This window comes from Diceros bicornis, chromosome 37, assembly GCF_020826845.1.
Source record: "Diceros bicornis minor isolate mBicDic1 chromosome 37, mDicBic1.mat.cur, whole genome shotgun sequence".
NCBI lineage: Eukaryota > Metazoa > Chordata > Mammalia > Perissodactyla > Rhinocerotidae > Diceros > Diceros bicornis.
The window spans coordinates 14,267,438-14,286,390 of record NC_080776.1 but is presented as its reverse complement, the minus strand read 5'-3'; the positions used below and the strand labels follow the sequence as shown (position 1 = coordinate 14,286,390).

The following is an 18,953-nucleotide window of genomic DNA, read 5'->3' as shown; positions in this document are numbered from 1 at the left end:
TAGCCTGGGAGCATAAAACTTGACCCAGACTGATTATGGAAGAAATATGACCCTATCAATGGCTGAATTCATTGAAAAGAAGTAAGAAATAATGGAAAAACAGACCACTCTGGTCCTTTGGAGACCCTATAGCTGATGTATAAGGGCACGCACAGTTCAAGCTGCCACATGAAGATACCACAGACTGGGTGGCTTAACAAACACTCATTTCTCACAGTTCTGGAGGCGGGGAGGTCCAAGATCAAGGTGCCAGCAGATTTGATGTCTGGTGAAGGCTTTCTTCCTGGTTTGCAGATGGCTACCTTCTTGCTGTATTCTCACATGATGGAGAAAGATCATCTCTCTGGTGTCTCTTCTAAGAACACTTACCCCATTCATGAGCACTCCACTCTCATGCCCTAATTACCTCTCAAAGACTCCACTTCCAGATACCATAACATTGGGGATTAGGGCTTCAATATATGAATTTGGGGGGACACAAACATTCAGTCTATAGCACCCACTAAAGACTCCGTCTAGTGTTTTTGATTTAGCGAATAAAGAAATTGAACAAACAAAAGCACTCTAATAAATTATTCATCAAAAGACCAGTAAACACTGAATATGTTGTAATAGAAGAAGGTCCTTTATAGGGTACAAAGCGTCATCTTAGATGTTTATGCATTTTCTACCTTGTATTTTATAGGCAACTCCAATGAAATAGACATTGTACATCATGTGGACACAGAGGCCAATATAGCTACAGAGGTTTGCCTGACTATTCTAGACTTGCTCTCCCTCTTCACTCAGATTCACCAGGTGAGTGTGGTTATAACATCTTCTGCAACATGATAAAATGGGAGATAGAAAAGTCCTATGAAGTGAAGAACATGTTTTCAAAATATTTTACGGAATCAATTAACCTTATGCGAATCAACCTAAATGTGAGTGGAAAACATGTTAAAGATGAGATTCAGATTTTATCAGAAGTTGCTAATGTTCGATTGATAAACACACACATACATATTTCACTACTGTCAAATAATAGACACTCTTCCTAATTTCTCCTGCTTCACTGTCAGGCAAGCTTGGCTGAGTGAGAATGTGACTCTACTTTTTAAATCTCAAAGGAACAGACAAATGACAGCTAGATCCAACAGACTAAAAACATTGGGCATCTTTTCATGTGCTTATTTGTCAACTGTATAGTATCTTTCTTGATGTGATACCGCTATGTACTATCAGAATGGCTAAAGTTAAAGACTGAGCATTCCAGGTTTTGGCAAGGATATGGAGAAACTGGAATTCTCATTCACTGATGGTGGGAGTGCCAAATGGTACAAACACTTTAGCAAACAGTATGGCAGTATAAAAAGTTAAATGTGCATCTACCGTGGGACCAGCCATTCCAATACTAGATATTTATCCAGGAGAAGTAAAAGCATTTGTCCATACCAAGCTTTGTATACAAATATTCACAGAAGCGTTGTTTTTAATAACTAAACACTGGAAACAACTCAAATATACATCAACAGGTGAATGGATCAAAAAAAATGGTGGTGTATCCGTACAATAGAATACTGTTCCGTTATGCTCAGTGAAAGAAGCCAACAAAAAGGGTATACACTGTATGATTCCATTTATGTAAAACTTTGGAAAATGCAATAGAAATCGTATGTCAATTATACCTCAATAAAGCTATTAAAAACATTAGCTCAACCTAATGAGCTTACAGATGTTAAATGTTGAATGAGGAAAAGTTGGATCCATTGAATAACACCTACACCAAACAGAATGATTACACCAAGAAAGCCCTGCTTTCAGATGAAATGTCAGCATGGTGGCAGGAAAAACAAAAACTGTATTTTAGTCCTTTATTGCTCAGTAGGAATGTCAATCAAATCTCATACATCTTATGGGCGTTACCAATGCCTACAAGGCCCTGCCTGTCTGTGGCCTCATCTTTAACCTCTCTTCCAATCCCACCCCACTCACCAGGCTCAGCTCATGCTCTGCTCTTTTTTCTCGACCTTGAACTCACAAGCTCCTTTCCAGCTCAAGTCCCTGGTACTAGCTGTTTCTTCCTCCTTGGAGAATCCTCCCAGATCTACCCGGGGCAGACTTTTTCAGCTCACACGTCAATTCAGCCATTAGAGAGGTCTTAACTGACCACTGTACCTAAAGTAATAAAGTAATCCTACCCGCAAAGCAATTATTTTCTATTATATCATATCATTCTACTCTGTTTTCTTATTTAGTAATTTTTTTCAATCACTGATGCGTAAGTTTTCTTGGGAACATAGACTTGATCTTCTTATTCAACGCTTGATTTCCAGCACCCAAAATTGTGCCTACCGTGTAGTAGGTTCACAATGAATATCTTTTGAAAGAATATCAATGTCCTTTCACTAATCTTAAATAACTTCTCTGGTTAATTTCCAGAGACAACTCCAACAATCTGAATGTCAAAATTCAATGATGAAAAGGGTCTTTGATACCTACATGCTCTTTTTCCAAGTCAACCAGTCGGCCACAGCACTGAAACACGTGTTTGCCTCCTTGAGATTGTTTGTATGCAAGGTAAGGGTCCCCCAGTTCCCATGAAAGCTCAAGGAAGGATGCTAATAAACATGTATTAATCCTTGAATCTCTCAGTATGGAGGGAAGAAGGTTTGTTTTCTTCTATTCTGGTTTATTTTGGTTTTGTTAGACTATTTATTTAATTTTATTAAAGTATTTGACTCATGATCTCAAAATAAGTTCACAGCCTGACAGCCTATCTGCTTGGATTTCAAAAGAGAATAAAATTAGCATCTGGCCCCCAGTTCTTTGGGTGCTCAGTGTTTGTCGCAGAGAGTTAGGTATAATGCACACCATCAACTGGGATGTCCATTCATGCCAACTTAAAGGTTCCACATTAAAGTAGATACAGACACCACCATTGAGGACCCGTGTGGTTTCACAACGCTGGGTGAAGAGCAAACACTTCAAAGCTCTCGTTCAGTTGTTTTGAGTTATTATCAGTTATTGATGCAAGGGATGCTTACAATGTAGAGAATGATTATTTCTAGAAAAACAAGAGAAATACTAACACAGACATCAATAAATAAAATTATGTGCTCTTCAACGTGCAAAAGGAAGAAAAGACTAGGTTAAAAAAAGAAAGAAGAAGGGCCGGCGCAGTGGCGTAGTGATTAAGTTTGCGCACTCCACTTTGGCGGCCTGGGGTTCGCGGGTTTGGATCCCAGGCGTGGACCTATTCACAGCTTATCAGGCCATGCTATCGCAGGCGTCCCACATATAAAGTAGAGGAAGATGGGCACAGATGTTAGCCCAGGGCCAGTCTTCCTCAGCAAAAAAAGGAGGATTGGCAACAGATGTGAGCTCAGGGCTGATCTTCCTCACCAAAAAAAAAAAAAAAGAAAGAAGAAGGATTTTGTCCTAAGGAATTTTAAGATAGGAGAATGAATAGAGCAAAAAGAAGGAATGTTGCTCACTTCACCAGCCCTTCTGTTTCCACAGTTTCCCTCAGCGTTCTTTCAAGGGCCAGCAGATCTGTGTGGATCATTCTGCTATGAGGTCCTAAAATGCTGTAACCACAGGTCCCGGTCAACTCAGACAGAAGCATCAGCACTTCTGTACTTTTTCATGAGGAAGAATTTTGAATTTAACAAGCAGAAGTCAATTGTCCGGTCCCACTTACAAGTAAGTGCTGCTGATTCTCATTAATGTTGTTGGTAAAACCGCTCATCTGTATCAGCATTGATAAAAGCCTGCTGTCCCCAGGGCTGCCAGTTACCAACTCCTCCAGCAGATCCTGGTGGATGCCCATCACACTCAGCTATGATTCGTAGGAAGAGGGCAGCTGGGCAGAAATCAGCAAAGCTCGTAACTCCACTGCTACTTGTCCTTTCCTCTGCCAGGGAATAGAATCATCTAGAATATACAACTCAGGAAACCATGGTTATCTCTAGGATGCCAAATCCCACCAGATTCTGAACGCATACATTTCTTTCTTCAAGGCATCTTAAGATTCCTGCAACCTTCCTTAAGTATTTAAGATTATAAGAAAAGCCTTAGATGGGGCTGGCCCGGTGGTGTAGTGGTTAAGTTCATGGGCTCTGGTTCAGTGGCCCAGGGTTCGTGAGTTTGGATCCCGGGTGCGGATTTATGCACCGCTCATCAAGACATGCTGTGGTGGCATCCCACATACAAAGTAGAAGAAGATTGGCACAGATGTTAGCTCAGGGCCAATCTTCCTCACCAAAAAAAAAAAAAAGAAAAGAAAAGAAAAGTCCTAGATTACATGGACTTCTGAAGATTTAATACATAAAGATGTCATTCCTTGGGCCTACAGGGAGAAACTAATGATACATTCATCCAATCCAATGGATTTCTGTAAAACTATTACTTCTGAGTTACTTACTTTTAAGGTTTCGTTGTCTTTTCTCTTCCAGCTCATCAAGGCCGTAAGCCAGTTAATAGCTGATGCTGGGATTGGAGGCTCTCGGTTTCAACATTCCCTTGCAATTACCAATAATTTTGCTAATGGAGACAAACAAATGAAAGTAAGAAATGCTTTGTGGGTTTTTTTTTAAAGAATTGGGAATAAACCAAACCGAATTCTTTTTGTGAGATATCAAAATCATAAAAAAATACAAATTCTGTGTCTTGTTTATTGAGAATTGGAGTACTTACATTGAGTTTGCTTGTTTGAATTGATCAACAGCTCTTACACCTTCAGCATATAATCTGTTAAGTGGAATTTCCAAGATGTGTGGTTGAATGGTATGTGACAAGAAAACTAACCACAAATATCCAGAAATACAATGAATATCTCATAATCCCGTTCTTGGTCAAATTCATTTTATCTTTCTTTTAGAAGCTTCTGAAGACTTCACCTTGAGTCATTCTAATGAAAAGTCCAGGGGTAGAGCCTAGCTTCAGGCATGGCTGAACCTAGGAATCAAAATAATGTTTTCAGATCCCCTCCTACTACTGCCTCTATTTTTGCCTCTCTCTCTGTCTCTCAGTTCAACTTTCCTCTTTGTTTACTTCATTTGTGTGTCTCAAAGGACAATCAGGATGCTATTACTAGAAGAAGGTGGGCTAGAAGACAAAAGAATAAAGTCTACTGTAATTCTTATCTTCACATGTGTATAACCACAATCGCAATACATAGAATACATATATAAAGAGTATACACATTTATGAACAATATGTATAATTCACAAAACTGTGATGCCAAGCCATAATTAATAGCATAACTCGAAGTAAGTTAACTTATGAATTCTAACAGATAATGACCCAGGCTCTCTCTTTTCCAAAGAACAGCAATTTCCCAGCGGAGGTGAAAGATCTGACTAAACGTATAAGGACTGTTTTGATGGCCACAGCTCAGATGAAGGAGCACGAGAAGGACCCCGAGATGCTGGTGGATCTCCAGTACAGCCTGGCAAATTCCTACGCAAGCACCCCCGAGCTACGGAGGACATGGCTGGAAAGCATGGCCAAGATTCACGCGAGAAACGGAGACTTATCCGAGGTGATTGGCAAAGGCTGAGTCATTCTCCATCGGCATTGTGCTTTTCCTCAGCACACTTGGGTTACCACTGGCAGCTGGAGTATAAAAAGTTACCATATTTTCCCACTAATCTAGATATGACCTAATTATACATTAAGTGCATTAAGTTTGCCTGTGGGATTTAAGGATGTCTGACTCCACGTAAATGACATCCACTACAGGCCAGAGTTGGTGGTGGCAACTGTCATTTTGGGGTATGCCATGCAGAACTGAGTGTTACAAGGCTGAGGCTAAGGAGGATGGTTGTAAGGGCGTCTGGAAATTGAGTTACATAAACTAATGTTCTCTTTTAAAACATCTTCCCCACAATTGGAGTTGGATGGGGAAGCTTGCCACCACGGTGAGTAAACTCAGGTTGGGTTAATCTGTCCTCATGTGCAGCTAGGCTGAACTGGCAATGGAAAAATTCACGCTCCTGAGAGCCACGTGGGGAGAATCCACTGTGTGCAGGTTACAAATCAATAACTCACTTTTTTATGTCTCTTTAAACACTGGTGGCTTTTTATGCAGTGATTCACAGGACCCAAGTGGCTTCCGTACACTAAATGGGGAAGTTCTGCCTTATTCTCAGAAATATACCCCTTTGGGGAACAGATTAATTTATCTAGGGTAATTCTAAAACCTGAAGCTCTTCTGAATGCGTGTGGTTGATCAGAGACTCAGGAATGGAAATAAAGTTGACTAGAGGCCTTGTTTGAAAGCAGTTTGTCTAAGACAAGAATAAGAAACCCCAGGGTTCCTTGGACTGCCCTGAAAAGGGTGAAATTCCTGCACAAAACTTCAAAAGGAAAGAGCTGAAGTGATTTGGAATATTCAACAGGTTCAGTTCTAGTCTGTGTTCAGCGATGTTCAAGGCTTTGTAGGAGATATTAGAGAAAAATAAAATATCGCCCATATAATCTAGTTGGGAGGGAGCACACGTTACATTAGTTCACACTATTTAATCAAGTGGCACCTTGTAAGGCGACCATTTTAAAGGCAATAGAAATTTAAAGAGGGGCCGTTACTGAAGGTAGAAAAAGTAAGAAGGAAGCTTACTTTTACTTCCAATTTAAATCCAGATGCTATAGTTGGTAGTTTTAACAAGAAAAGAGAACTGTGGGGGCTGCCCAGGTGGTGTAGTGGTTAAGTTTGCATGCTCCGCTTCAGCGGCCTGGGATTCACAAGTTCAGATCCCAGACACGGACCTACAGACGGCTCATCAAGCCATGCTCTGGCAGTGTCCCATCCGCAAAATAGAGAAAGATTGGCATAGATGTTAGCTCAGGGCCAATCTCCCTCACAAAAAAAAAGGAGAGAGAGAGAGAGAACTGTGGATTTAAAAAGATATGGACTTAGATATTAACAAAGGAAGATAATTCTATGGGAAAATTCTTTGGGCCAGCTCCTTTACCCACCTGAAAACTACATCAAGAAAAACAAACCAAAAAAATTCCCAAATGTGCGTTTTATTCGATTGTGAACTTTTTGGAAATCTAATTGATTCTTATTTTTAGTTCTTTCCTTAAAAGGATTCCTCCACATATTCTGACGTGGAATACTAACTCACCTGGGAAGATTGTCCTAATTAGATAAATAGTAACATCGACAGTGTGCCTTCCTCTGAAACTGTTTTCTTTTTTATTACAGGCTGCTATGTGTTACATCCATATAGCTGCCCTCATCGCAGAATACCTGAAAAGAAAGGGTAAGATGATAGTGTGAGGGGAAAAAAGTCCAGAAATCAGCATGTTGGAACCTAACTTATAATTCATGTATTAATTTTAGATTTTATTAATCTCAGTTATGTTTTATTAAGCAACATTAATTTTCAGAGATATTTCCAATTATGCTGTACTTTTAAATTTTAACTCTCTCTTTCATGACCTTATCATGTTTATGTACAACAAGGCTAACCGGGTGGTCAGCTTCTCAGTTCAAATGAGAATGCTTCATTGGTTAACGTTTGTAGTTTCGTAAGCTTGTGTTAACACAGACATGTAGCAATGTCCTAACCTCATCTTGCACTACCATAGGTTACTGGAAAATGGAAAAGATTTGCACACCATCCCTGCTCCTGGAGGACATCCACCCCTGTGATAACAACCCATTACTAACAACTCCCAGTGGAGGAAGTGAGTGGTCTAACGGAGCTCCTTTACTCCCATGTGACAGTGCAGAGGAAATCAAGTTGCTGCCTAAATTTTACTTTAATAAAGCTTTCTTCAATGTATTCGTAGAAGCAAAAACTCTTACTATGTAACTTACTCTGTGAAAACCTGAAGTTCCTACCATTCAGAAATCCCATCCATCCAAAATTTGTGAAGTTTAGATTACTGAAAAGTTCTTAGCCCATAGGGCTGCCTCTTATCCCATATTATTATGAGTTGTGGCCATATTTTGCTGCGAATTTGCATGCTAGTCTGCCTTGGGGATTTTATCCTGAAACTGATGAATTGTTTACAATTGCAAGAGAAATCCATTTTAATTTTGAAATGGAATAAGACTATTTATTCAAAATAAGAGATGCAAAAATGGAGATATATAAATATAGTATGCATACAGGACTTTACTTGTATAATCAGCATGTTTCATTTCCTTTTTTAAAAGCATAAACTGATTCTGACAATTTACTACATATGATAATTTACAGGATAGATTTCCTTTAATTAAAAATACTCCATCTTTAATGTCTGATAAAAAAGATTTTGTAACAATAACTAGAGGATTACTCTTTGTAAAAAATGTGGCAATATAGTTAACACGTTTAATCTATATTCTCTTGCAAAAGTTTGTTCAAACTCAAAGTTTCTGAACTGCAATCTATTTGATAACACTATCTTAACTTTCAAAATGCAGTGGAAAACTCAGTGTAGAACAACAGAAACAAATCTTTAGATATTAAGATCAAAATATGTAAACAAAAGGTAAACGGACTTCAGTTACATTTTGGAAACATAATTGTTGCTTTATTCTTTTAAGTGTGTATATATTTTCTACAGAATCTCTGGGTAGTGGGTTTTCCAAATAGGCCATTTGAACCAAATGATCAAAGTGAACTGTAAGACAGTGAGGTCACTCGTTTGGGACCTTGGAAAAGATACCAGACCTGGCATCATGGCGCATGTCCATGCTAAAATTCAGGAATCTTCTTGCTCAGTTCCACACTTTCTATGTAGCTTTATTTTTTTATGCAAGTCATCAAAATCATCATTGTTGTGGTTAACATGCTCTTCCTCTCCATCTACTTTTTGTCATAATTAAATACCATACAGTTCCATAAAGACTATATCAAATTCTAACCAAAAAACGAAATTGAAGAAACCTGATAAAACTAGGTGTCAGTTTGAGAAGTTGTGGAAACTTATATCCCAAAATGTTGTGTGAACTTTTAATATTCAAAAATTTTTAAATATCCGCTTTTAGACCTAAAGTAATATTGAAATATAACATAGCCATTGAGAAAAGGATATAGTTGTTTAGTAAACTTTAAATTAAGGAGGGTGATCATTTATGATGCTGTATATATTTGTATCCATTGGCATATATCTGAAGCTCAGTGGCATGTATTTGAAGTCCTCAATATACTTTCATGTTACGATGTTTCTAAGTTGGAGAAATACACTATCCCTTCACTACAATGTGTGCATGATAAGAATATAGGTGAATATAGGTGTCTCCAGAAAATACAGCTGTAATAATGATCATCATACAGCAAGAAGTATGTCATGACTTTTTCTGCTACAATCAATTCTCTTATATTTTAATATATGTTTAATTACAGAAGGAATATTACTATAACAAAGTAGGAAAGTAGAATTTTTTAATGCAAGGATCAGATTGCAATAATTATTATAATTTCTAGCGTGTTTGGGGGTGATAATTTAGTCACATAGCCAAAGATCTGGTTATTAATAATGGAAACATCAACAGGAGTATTAGCTATAACTTCAAAAGCTCTTGCTTCGGGGGAGGCACTGCCCCAAGTTCTTTACTGGCAATATCTCAACTAGTTGCCAATAAAGAGTCCACGAGTTACGTGCTAGTATCACCTCCTGTTCCAGGTGAGAAAACCAAGAGAAGTTAAACAACCTGCCCCAGAGCTTGTGGTTAGCTTGTGATGGGGCCAAAGTTCAATGGCTGGTCTGTCACTCCAGTCTGTGCTCCTAACCACTCATATCCCCCACCATTCAGATCCCATCCCTCCTCTGGGGACACTCCCATTATCAACTGTTTTCATATGTATCTGCAGAGCCAGACTTTTTTCTATCTTGGTGGCCCAGGTGCTTAGAAAATTTGAGAAGTTCTCTAGATAATGCAAAAGAGTGAAAGTTAGTCAACATTGAGTATTGTCTTTATAATGTACTGATAATACCGGGTGTTTTCTCAAATATTAATGTTTTGAATCCTTTCAACATCCTTTGAGATAGAGATTAATGTCTCTAGTTTAACGAATGAGGGAAACAGGCTCCAAGAGGTTAATTAAACCAGAACATTGGAGCTATGTCTATCCACAAATCCTGTGCTCTGTCCATAATCCCATGCTAACTCCTTATAGAAAGTGGGTCACCTGAAAATGAGACAGAAATTTAAAAGGAGAACATTGGTTTCCTGGCAGAGAGTATTTATCAACAGTCATAATCTAATCATCTCATGTGAGCTTTATAATACTACCACTTGTAACTTCATGAAGAAAGGCATTATCTAATCCAAGCGAGATTTGGCTCAAATAATAATATTGCATTTTGCTTGGTCCTCTCAAGGCATGTTCTCTATGGGCTGGCCGGCTTTTCTGAGCATTACACCAAATATTAAAGAAGAAGGAGCAATGAAAGAAGATTCAGGAATGCAAGACACACCATACAATGAGGTTAGACCAAAATGATCTAGTGTACAGTGACTGAGTAAAAAGATGCGTTGAATTATAATGTTAAGCTAAATAGGGGGTAGAAAATCTTATTCAGAAATCAAATAAAGTTACTCTATAATATGACTTAGGCAAAATGAAATGCAGGCTAAAATTAAGCTAAGATTAATAGATATCAGGATTCATTGATAGAGCATAATTTTCAATGAAAATTTAAACTAAACTTTATTTCTCTAAGATGGACCCAAATATATATGATCAGCTCTTCTATAAGATATAAAATCTCCAGTCCTTTGGTAAATGTGGTAAGGGATGCTGAAAATTTTGTGAGCTGGTCACAGCCTTTTTTTTTTTTTTAGTGCATTAGAAAGTATATTTACAAATACACTTGAACAGAAAGGCCCACTAGCTTCTGCAAAAAACCTTCTGGTATGCAAACCATGGTTATTTTTCATTAATAAAAGGAAGAAGCTTTATACTGGGAATTACTTAGCAACAATTCTGGTGAAGAAAATAGAGCTCCCCTCATCAACTAAATAAAATATTTCATAAGCTAATTTTTAAAAATCATAATATTACATCGACTGAAAAAAAGAATACAGAAAGCAAATTTTGGGGTGGATTTTAATGAAACTTTATGATTCTACATAAATTTAGTGTACATCACAAATAAACAGTAAAGGCAAGTACATATTTATATTAACTATGTTAAATCGTGTTTAAGAATGTTTCCTTAAAAGACGTTGTTGAAAACATTCCACCAAAATGGTCCACTTGCTTTAGAGAGTATATAATTTGATTCAGTTGAGGGTTTATTAAACCACTAGTATATGTGAGGCATTGAGTTAAGGATGGGAGACAAAGATAAATAAGGCATAATTCTGGCTCTCTCAAAAAGTTTAGAATCTTGAGAAAGACAAAGTTCCTTCAGAGTGGGGAGTAGCTAGTCTACGATCCAGTAACTATAAATGTAGGCATCATATATGGCTGCAATTAAAAGGGAGCAATTTTTTACATGAAAGTGGTTGGAATGGAGATGGATGGGACATCAATAAAAGCTCTCTAGGGGCCGGCCCCGTGGCTTAGCGGGTAAGTGCTCGCGCTCCGCTGCTGGCGGCCCGGGTTCGGATCCCGGGCGCGCACCGACACACCACTTGTCCCGCCATGCTGAGGCCGCGTCCCACATACAGCAACTAGAAGGATGTGCAGCTATGACATACAACTATCTACTAGGGCTTTGAGGGGAAAATAAATAAATAAATAAAATCTTTAAAAAAAAAAGCTCTCTAGACTTTTGCACTGGATCTTGACATTTGATAAGACTTGAAGGTGTCAAATGAGAGAATAAGGTTCTTAAAGGTGCAGCAACAACATAGACAAAAGTGTGGAGATGAGAAAGTCTTCTAAGAATGGAGTGGTACAGTATGGTATGGCCAAAATGCAAAGTCATTGGCAGGATGCTGAAAGAGAGGGCACAGAAAGGGAGGTGGTGCCTGATTGTGGAGCTCCTTGAATGCCATGCTAGAGGGTTTGGACAGCAGTTCATAGACACTAGAGTTCCCTCAAAAGTTAGGGCATCTCATGATCAGATGTACATTTTAGAAAGAAAGATTGCTGGAGAGCAACACATAGGACCAGTTGGAGTGGGAAAACAGATTAACTAGAAGACTACTGCAGGGGTTTGGCCTAAGTTGGTGACAGTGGGAATGGAAAGAGCTGGACAGATCTTAAGACATTTCATAGATTTAAATCAGCAACTTTGAGGGACTAATGATGGTAGTGAGCGAAAGGGAAGAATCCAAGATGACGCCACAGTCCCTCGCTGGGTGAATGTAAATGCCAATAACAAAGATAGAGCACACAGAAATCCCGCTATGAAAAAGACAATGCGACCATTTTGAAACTAAGTTTCAGTGATGAGCTGCAACGTTAATCACGTAAAATCTTGCTTTGGTTTGGGGATTTGCAGAATATCCTGGTGGAGCAGCTGTACATGTGCGTGGAGTTCCTTTGGAAGTCTGAGAGATATGAACTCATCGCGAATGTCAACAAACCCATCATTGCCGTCTTTGAGAAGCAGAGAGACTTCAAAGTATGTTGTCTAAACCTAGAAGTTAGTTAAAATATCCCACTTTAAATTGGTCGATTATTTACTATTTTCAAAAGTCAAAGCTCCCTATTTTTTTATGTCAGCATCATCTTCATGAAACCCTTCGATTTATGGTTTCAGAAATTATCGGATCTCTACTACGACATTCATCGGTCGTATCTGAAAGTCGCAGAGGTGGTGAACTCAGAGAAGAGGTTGTTTGGTCGCTACTATCGTGTGGCATTTTATGGGCAGGTAAGTTCACTAGAATTCTGTTGAACAGTTGAATTTTATCTTTCATTCTTTATGAGACATCTAACTACATGTGTCAAAGGACTGAGTGAGTGTGGGTGTGGGTGTGTCTGAATATATTTGAGTGTTTCTCTGGATACCAGAGTCTATATGTTTGTACTAAATTGAGAAACAAATGGGCAGAGAACTCCAGGGATCTTAATACAGATGGAGTTAAACCAGTGATTTCTAACTTTTTAGAGAAAGAGGGCACTTATTTTTCAGCATCCTCTTCTTCCCAGCTAACTTCAAAATATCTGACTATAGGTTTGTGTCATATGTTAAAGTGAAATTAAATTGAACACGTTTTAGGAAATGAAATTCATAGCATTTTAGGAAATAAAGAATTCCCAGGGACTCCACCATGTCAAAACCATGAACCTTTGACTTTACAATCATGCATTTTCTTTTCTCATATCACTGCTTCTAAGCAGAACACTATATGGTTATTTTGTTTCCCATATTGCAGGTCAATATAAGTTTCAAGTTATCTTTCTCAGCTTTCCGCATAAGCAATGAACAAGATTAAAAATGTTAGCTAGCTATAGAATTGGCCTAATAATAAAGTGAACATATTATATATTCATTCTGAATGTCTCTGAACAGTGCCTTAAGTAAGATAAGCCCAGGCACCATCCTGTTTCTTTTCAGGAAGGCTTATAACACTCTTACATTTCAGCAGATGTATTTCAGACTATTACTCTTGTGGATAAACATTCCATTCTTTTATTTTCACAGTTGGACTGACTCTCAGCCCTCTCATTTCCTTTTCTTAAGGCCCTCATGAAAGGCACTGTTGCACATAACATCTTGTTCTCCTTGGAATCTTTTAAGGCTGAAGCTGAAGGAGTAAAATCCAGCGTGGTCGTTCTATTTGGTTTCCCACTGAAGTTTTTCCAAAAACCTAAATTTTCCTCTAATAACCAAATGCATCTTAAAACTAACTTCTGAGTTAATAAAGATAGCTACTCTCTATCTGGAAAGGAAAGTGTCACGAATAGCTACTTACCATAAACAAATTAATCTAACCCAGATTTTCCCCACTGCACGGCAGCATCAGGGTTGTGGAGATGGAGAAAGCTGGTGGTGTGAAGAACAGAAATGTGGGGAGACAGTCTACGGAAAGAAGCTAACTTGAGACATTTGGGGATCCCCAGAAAAGAATCTGAACTATCTGAAGTGATAGTGTATTGGAGGGAGAGAGAAATGTGGGAATCTGCAGGAGAAGAGGAGAGAGAAGAGGAAATGATATCTTGAAAGTCAACAATAAATGGAAAATAAACAATTTTTGACCTTAGTGAAACATTAGCCCAAAAAAATGGCAGAAAATTCTATGAGGAAGGGAATGTGGGATTTGAGAGATTGTAGGGGAAGGACAGAGTTTCCAGGGAATGGCCACAGGCTAACTGAGCAGCACAGCGAGGCACATGAAACGTGCACTTGGCTAAGCTAGATTTGAATCTACAGCCCTTCAGGTGATCTTTCTAGCAAAAAGTAATGAACTGCCATTAACACTCTGGTCATGAAAACCAGATTGCCTAGCTGATGGTTTCTCCAACCAATATCTAAGATACTGACTACTAAGTAGGTGGAAACGAATCATGCTGCTTTCCAACTAGATTTTAATGCAGATGTTTACTCTTTTCTTCTTTTGGTCTTGGTTGTTCCAGGCTGTGGTAAGTTCTCTCTCTCCATTTGCATGCTCTAATAATCCTCACACTTCCCTCCCAATGGTTTTACTGAACCTTAACGATTTTGTGCAAATCAATATGTGGTACAAAGATAATCCAGCTTCCATTCATTTTGCAGTCATCCTGCATTTCTTGAACTAAAGTATGTTTATTCCAGTTATCTGAATTACAAAAATGTATCCTTTATTTTTCATATATATTGTCTTTCTGCACAGAAGTAGGTGTAATTTGAAAACCTGCATACAAACACACACACACACATCCACACAGAGATAAATATGGGCACCACGTATTTGAAATATATGTATAGTAGACTCAGTATTGGAGATTGCCTGTTCATTTCAGGCCACTATCAGTTGCAGCTGATTGAGAAGAGTATGGTGGTCAGAATTTCAAAAGTTGGAGTGGTGGCCATTGATGAGCACCTTCCCAGGGTCCTGAAAGGATCCTGCTCTTTTCCAAATGAATATTGTGGAAAAACAGGGCTTTCTCTGGTGGTGAGCTCTGAGCATTCTCAGAGGAGATGGTATTAATTCTCAATGCAAAAGATGAATAGTGAACTAAATCTTTACCCAGTAGGTTAGGTTAAGTCTCCTGAGATGCAGAAAGAAGCAATGTAAAAAATTCGAAAGACAAGCCAAGGCAGTAATAACTTGCCAGTACCTACAGCTCTGTGACACAGAATTTTCTTTGTGTTATTTTGAACCATATGAAATGGCCCATATTCAACCATTTTTTTTACTTACAAAAAATGGCAGCTTCATGTGGTTCAGCATAATTCTTGTTGATTAAGCTGGAAAGACAAATTCTTTCAATATCCACACATTGTCCACATTCAGCTCTGCTTGTCTGACCAGTACATACTTTTTTGTAATTCTTTAAATCCCATCCCACATCCATACTATATCAGTATTTTCTACCTTCATTTATACATTTGGGGTCATGGGTCCTTAACTCACCTACTAAAAGAATACTTGGAAACCCCTCTACTAAATAGACTGAGGGGGCAATGGGGAAGGCGTGGGGAGAGCTAGTTTCAAATGACCTAACTTTGTTCTTTTTGCAGATTCCTCAATATAGTGTGCTGATCGTGCACCTGACTTTTTGTTTTTAATGCTGCCACTATTATCAATTGTCTTTTATTAAAAATTCCAACCTGAGCTTAAAAGGCAGAGTGTTTTGTTAAATCTGCAGACCCGAGTACATGCCTAAGCATGGTACTTTATAAGCTCAAACCCCAGCTGCCTTTGAACAAGGAGAACTAATGGAGGTCGTCCTGATAAGCAGCAATTTAAAGCCTCAGTCATCATTGTTCAAACGATATTCAAATACCTGTCTCAAGACGCCAAACGGAGAGTGTGAACTATTGTATTCAGCAGAAGCAGACAGTACACTTCACTTTACACCTGATAAAGAAATACCAAATAGATTCGAACATTCTCCTCCGAACGTGTGCAGAATGAATGTTCCAAAGATCTAAGATAAAGTCTTGACTACTTGATTAGCATAATCCCCATGGTCAGAAATAGTTTCTTTTTCATTATGGTACTTTATGTCTCTGTAAAATTCACCTTTTAATATCCAAATTGACGTGTCTTGCAATCATGTTACAAAGATTATGGAACTATAATATGCAATAGGCTCTTTGCCTCTGTAAGAGCCTTTGGGTAAATCTTTTAGCGTCCCATGTGGTCTAGTGCTTTCGTTTCACAGTATTGGCTAGAGTAGTTAATATTATGTCTGCAACGAGCCAGACACTAGAAAACAAGTTGCAAACTGTTCTTTCAGGGCAGAAACTAAAAATGCAAGTCTTGGCATAGCATGAATTTTCTAATGCAACACCTGGCGTCATTGACTATGGAAATTTTACGCAGAGCAGCCTATCTAAAGCATCCTCCAAAATGTCCCTGAAGTATTCATTTCCAGAGTGATGAAACAGAGTAGTGATCAAACATCAACTGTAATCAATGAAATCCTTCGACGCTGGTATTTAACAAGAAAGCAAGCGAGTGATTGCCTATTGCGCAGCTTAAAAGATCAGATGCCCCTGGAATGAATTAAGTGAAAGACCTGGGGGAATTTTATTCTATTCACCAAGGGATGTAGATTCCATGATTCTCAGTCACGCCTACATGGGTATAGCTGCACCTCAGAGTCTTGATAGAAAAGGGATTTGGAGGAGGAAGGGAGGTGAATGTATAGTTTGAAAAACCACCATCTCCATTTTGGGATGTGATACACCCTTCCGGCTCCCCACCTATATGAAAGTCACTCATATAGTCTGTATATATTTGAGTTCATATTTTTATGGAACCATTTCTGTGCGTTCTTGGAGCTTTTCTTCTTTTAGCATTTAGCCTATTTTTAATATTTTCTGACCCATCTGTTATACACTAGATTCCTCTCTGAATGCATCCGTTTGTTTGTGAACTTTGAATCAGTCGAATATAAGAGCAGAAGCATTTATATTTGACATCGCAATAATGATCCAGGGGTACTGCAAGATTCTGAAGCACCTGCAAAAACATCTAAGAAAGAGTCAATGATTTTAGTTGTCAGAATAAATGACCCTAAAGAAGTACATTTTTATCCTAATCTGTTGCCTTAGAGTTTCATAATCCATGTGTGTTAACTCTACTGCCTCAAAGTCCTTGTTTAACTAGGTTATGTGCTGTTCCCTAAACACAACAGATCAGATCATTTATTGCATTGTAGAATAACTTTTTTAAAAAAATTAGACCAGCAAGGGAAATGCAGAGGTCACATTGCCGGTTGCCTTGAAAGGCAGTCTACTCATCACCTTGGGGCTAGAGCAAAAGAGAAATTGCACTGGGTTTTCATCACCATGTGCCCCTATTTATAAACCATTTATTTCATAGACAGAGCTGAAATTGAAACCCTCCTTAAGATAATTAAGTCCTGTGGCTCAGTGGGCTTTGCTTTCATGTCTTCCCGGGGTAAAAGGTAAGCACGCCTTCCAAACCTTTTCAGAGCTGCCATTTTTCTGGCTTCAAAAGCTCTTACACCATCCCTGGCAGGCAGCAGATTAAATACTTGATTCTGTTCCTCCAGCTCCTTTCTACTCATTTTATAAAAGAATCTCAATAGGTTTCTATCTCCATGCTCTGTAAATAAATACTAAATAAATTCTAATCACAGTTTCTTTCTGATCAATCACTTACCAAAAGATCGAAATGAGCATCAACAGGCCTTTTATAATAAGAAAGTGTAGTTCTCATGCAAGAGAAGCTGAAGATATCTATTTTTAAGCGCTCAAAACTCAGTTAAGCTGTTTCCCTGCATATTAGCCAGAACTCAAGTTGCTTTATTGACACAGAATTTTTTCTTTATTATTGTCATCATCCTCATCGTAGCTAACACTCACCAAGGGCCTATTGTGTACCTGGGGCCTCTCAACAGATTTCTGAGTCTGTACTGTTTCCCATCCTCCAGACCAAAGAGTAGGGATGAAAGAAAGTCACAGGTCATGACCAGGGCCACAAAGGTCACAGTCATGACAGTAAAATCCTGCTTCCCACCGCTCCTTTCCAGCAAACTCAAAAATTTGTTAGGGGAAAAAATTCACAGTGAAAATCTCACCTTGGTGAGAGAATCTTTTCCTGGAACTTGGGGAGATTTTTCTCATTGAAATGGAAGTTGCAAATGTTGCTTTAGCTGTTGCCCTGTGGGGATTCTGGTGGATGGCCTCAGAAGTCTTATTTCTCTGATGTGTCAGTCTGTCAATTTTACCCGCTCACTTCTGACCTTGAATCAGACAAAACTCCACAAAGACAGCAACAGAAAAAACATAGCAGGCCGGAAGTCCTCTGGGAATGGAGCCAGACCTTACTACCCCTACAAAGTCTAGAGGAACAATTGGGAGCTGCTCTTCATGCTTTCAACGTCATACGTCACTTTTTTTTTCCTTGTAGCAGTTTAGGGTCAAGGTGCTCATAATCAGCTGTTTGGTCCTGAACATTTCTCAAAGAAATTGTTCAATAAAAACATCTTTACTAAAAACAATGAAATCTTTTCCAGTTATACCTGGTGCAAATATACCTTTTTAAGAGGTATGTCCATTAAGAACAATTTCATTTATTTATTCATTCAACAAATGTAGACAGATGTCCCCCTAAAGACCAGACACTGCTAAATACTGGACATGCAGTGTTGAACAAGACACTTTCCTGCTTTTAAAAAGCCCAAAGTCAATTAGGGAGATGCTCAAGGAAACAGGCAATTACCTGCTTGACAAGAGCCGTGCTGGCGAATTTGCCCTGGCTTCCACAAATGTACTGTCACACTCACTTGTGATACAAGTATGCTATTCATGATGGTCAAGTTTACATGGGTGAAAGTGCTTTACAAGTATAAAGGACCATACAGATGTGAGTTTTAATCATTATTCTTAGATCGCCTCATATTAGCTGTGAAAAATACAGCAATGGAACATTTTATCCATTTTTTTTACAT

The 18,953-nt window shown here is 38.5% G+C and overlaps 1 protein-coding gene across 2 annotated transcripts in view; it reads left to right on the top strand.

Annotated features, from left to right (window-relative positions):
• DOCK10 (dedicator of cytokinesis 10) overlaps window positions 1-18,953 on the top strand; it is a 262,692-nt gene that overhangs the window by 232,293 nt on the left and 11,446 nt on the right. For both annotated transcript variants that reach the window (XM_058533107.1, XM_058533108.1), the window contains exons 41-50: window positions 686-798; window positions 2,422-2,559; window positions 3,502-3,684; window positions 4,437-4,547; window positions 5,309-5,524; window positions 7,193-7,250; window positions 7,579-7,677; window positions 10,306-10,412; window positions 12,379-12,501; window positions 12,640-12,753. In XM_058533107.1, the coding sequence (XP_058389090.1) occupies window positions 686-798; window positions 2,422-2,559; window positions 3,502-3,684; window positions 4,437-4,547; window positions 5,309-5,524; window positions 7,193-7,250; window positions 7,579-7,677; window positions 10,306-10,412; window positions 12,379-12,501; window positions 12,640-12,753 (1,262 nt within the window). The remainder of the gene's footprint in view (window positions 1-685; window positions 799-2,421; window positions 2,560-3,501; window positions 3,685-4,436; window positions 4,548-5,308; window positions 5,525-7,192; window positions 7,251-7,578; window positions 7,678-10,305; window positions 10,413-12,378; window positions 12,502-12,639; window positions 12,754-18,953) is intronic.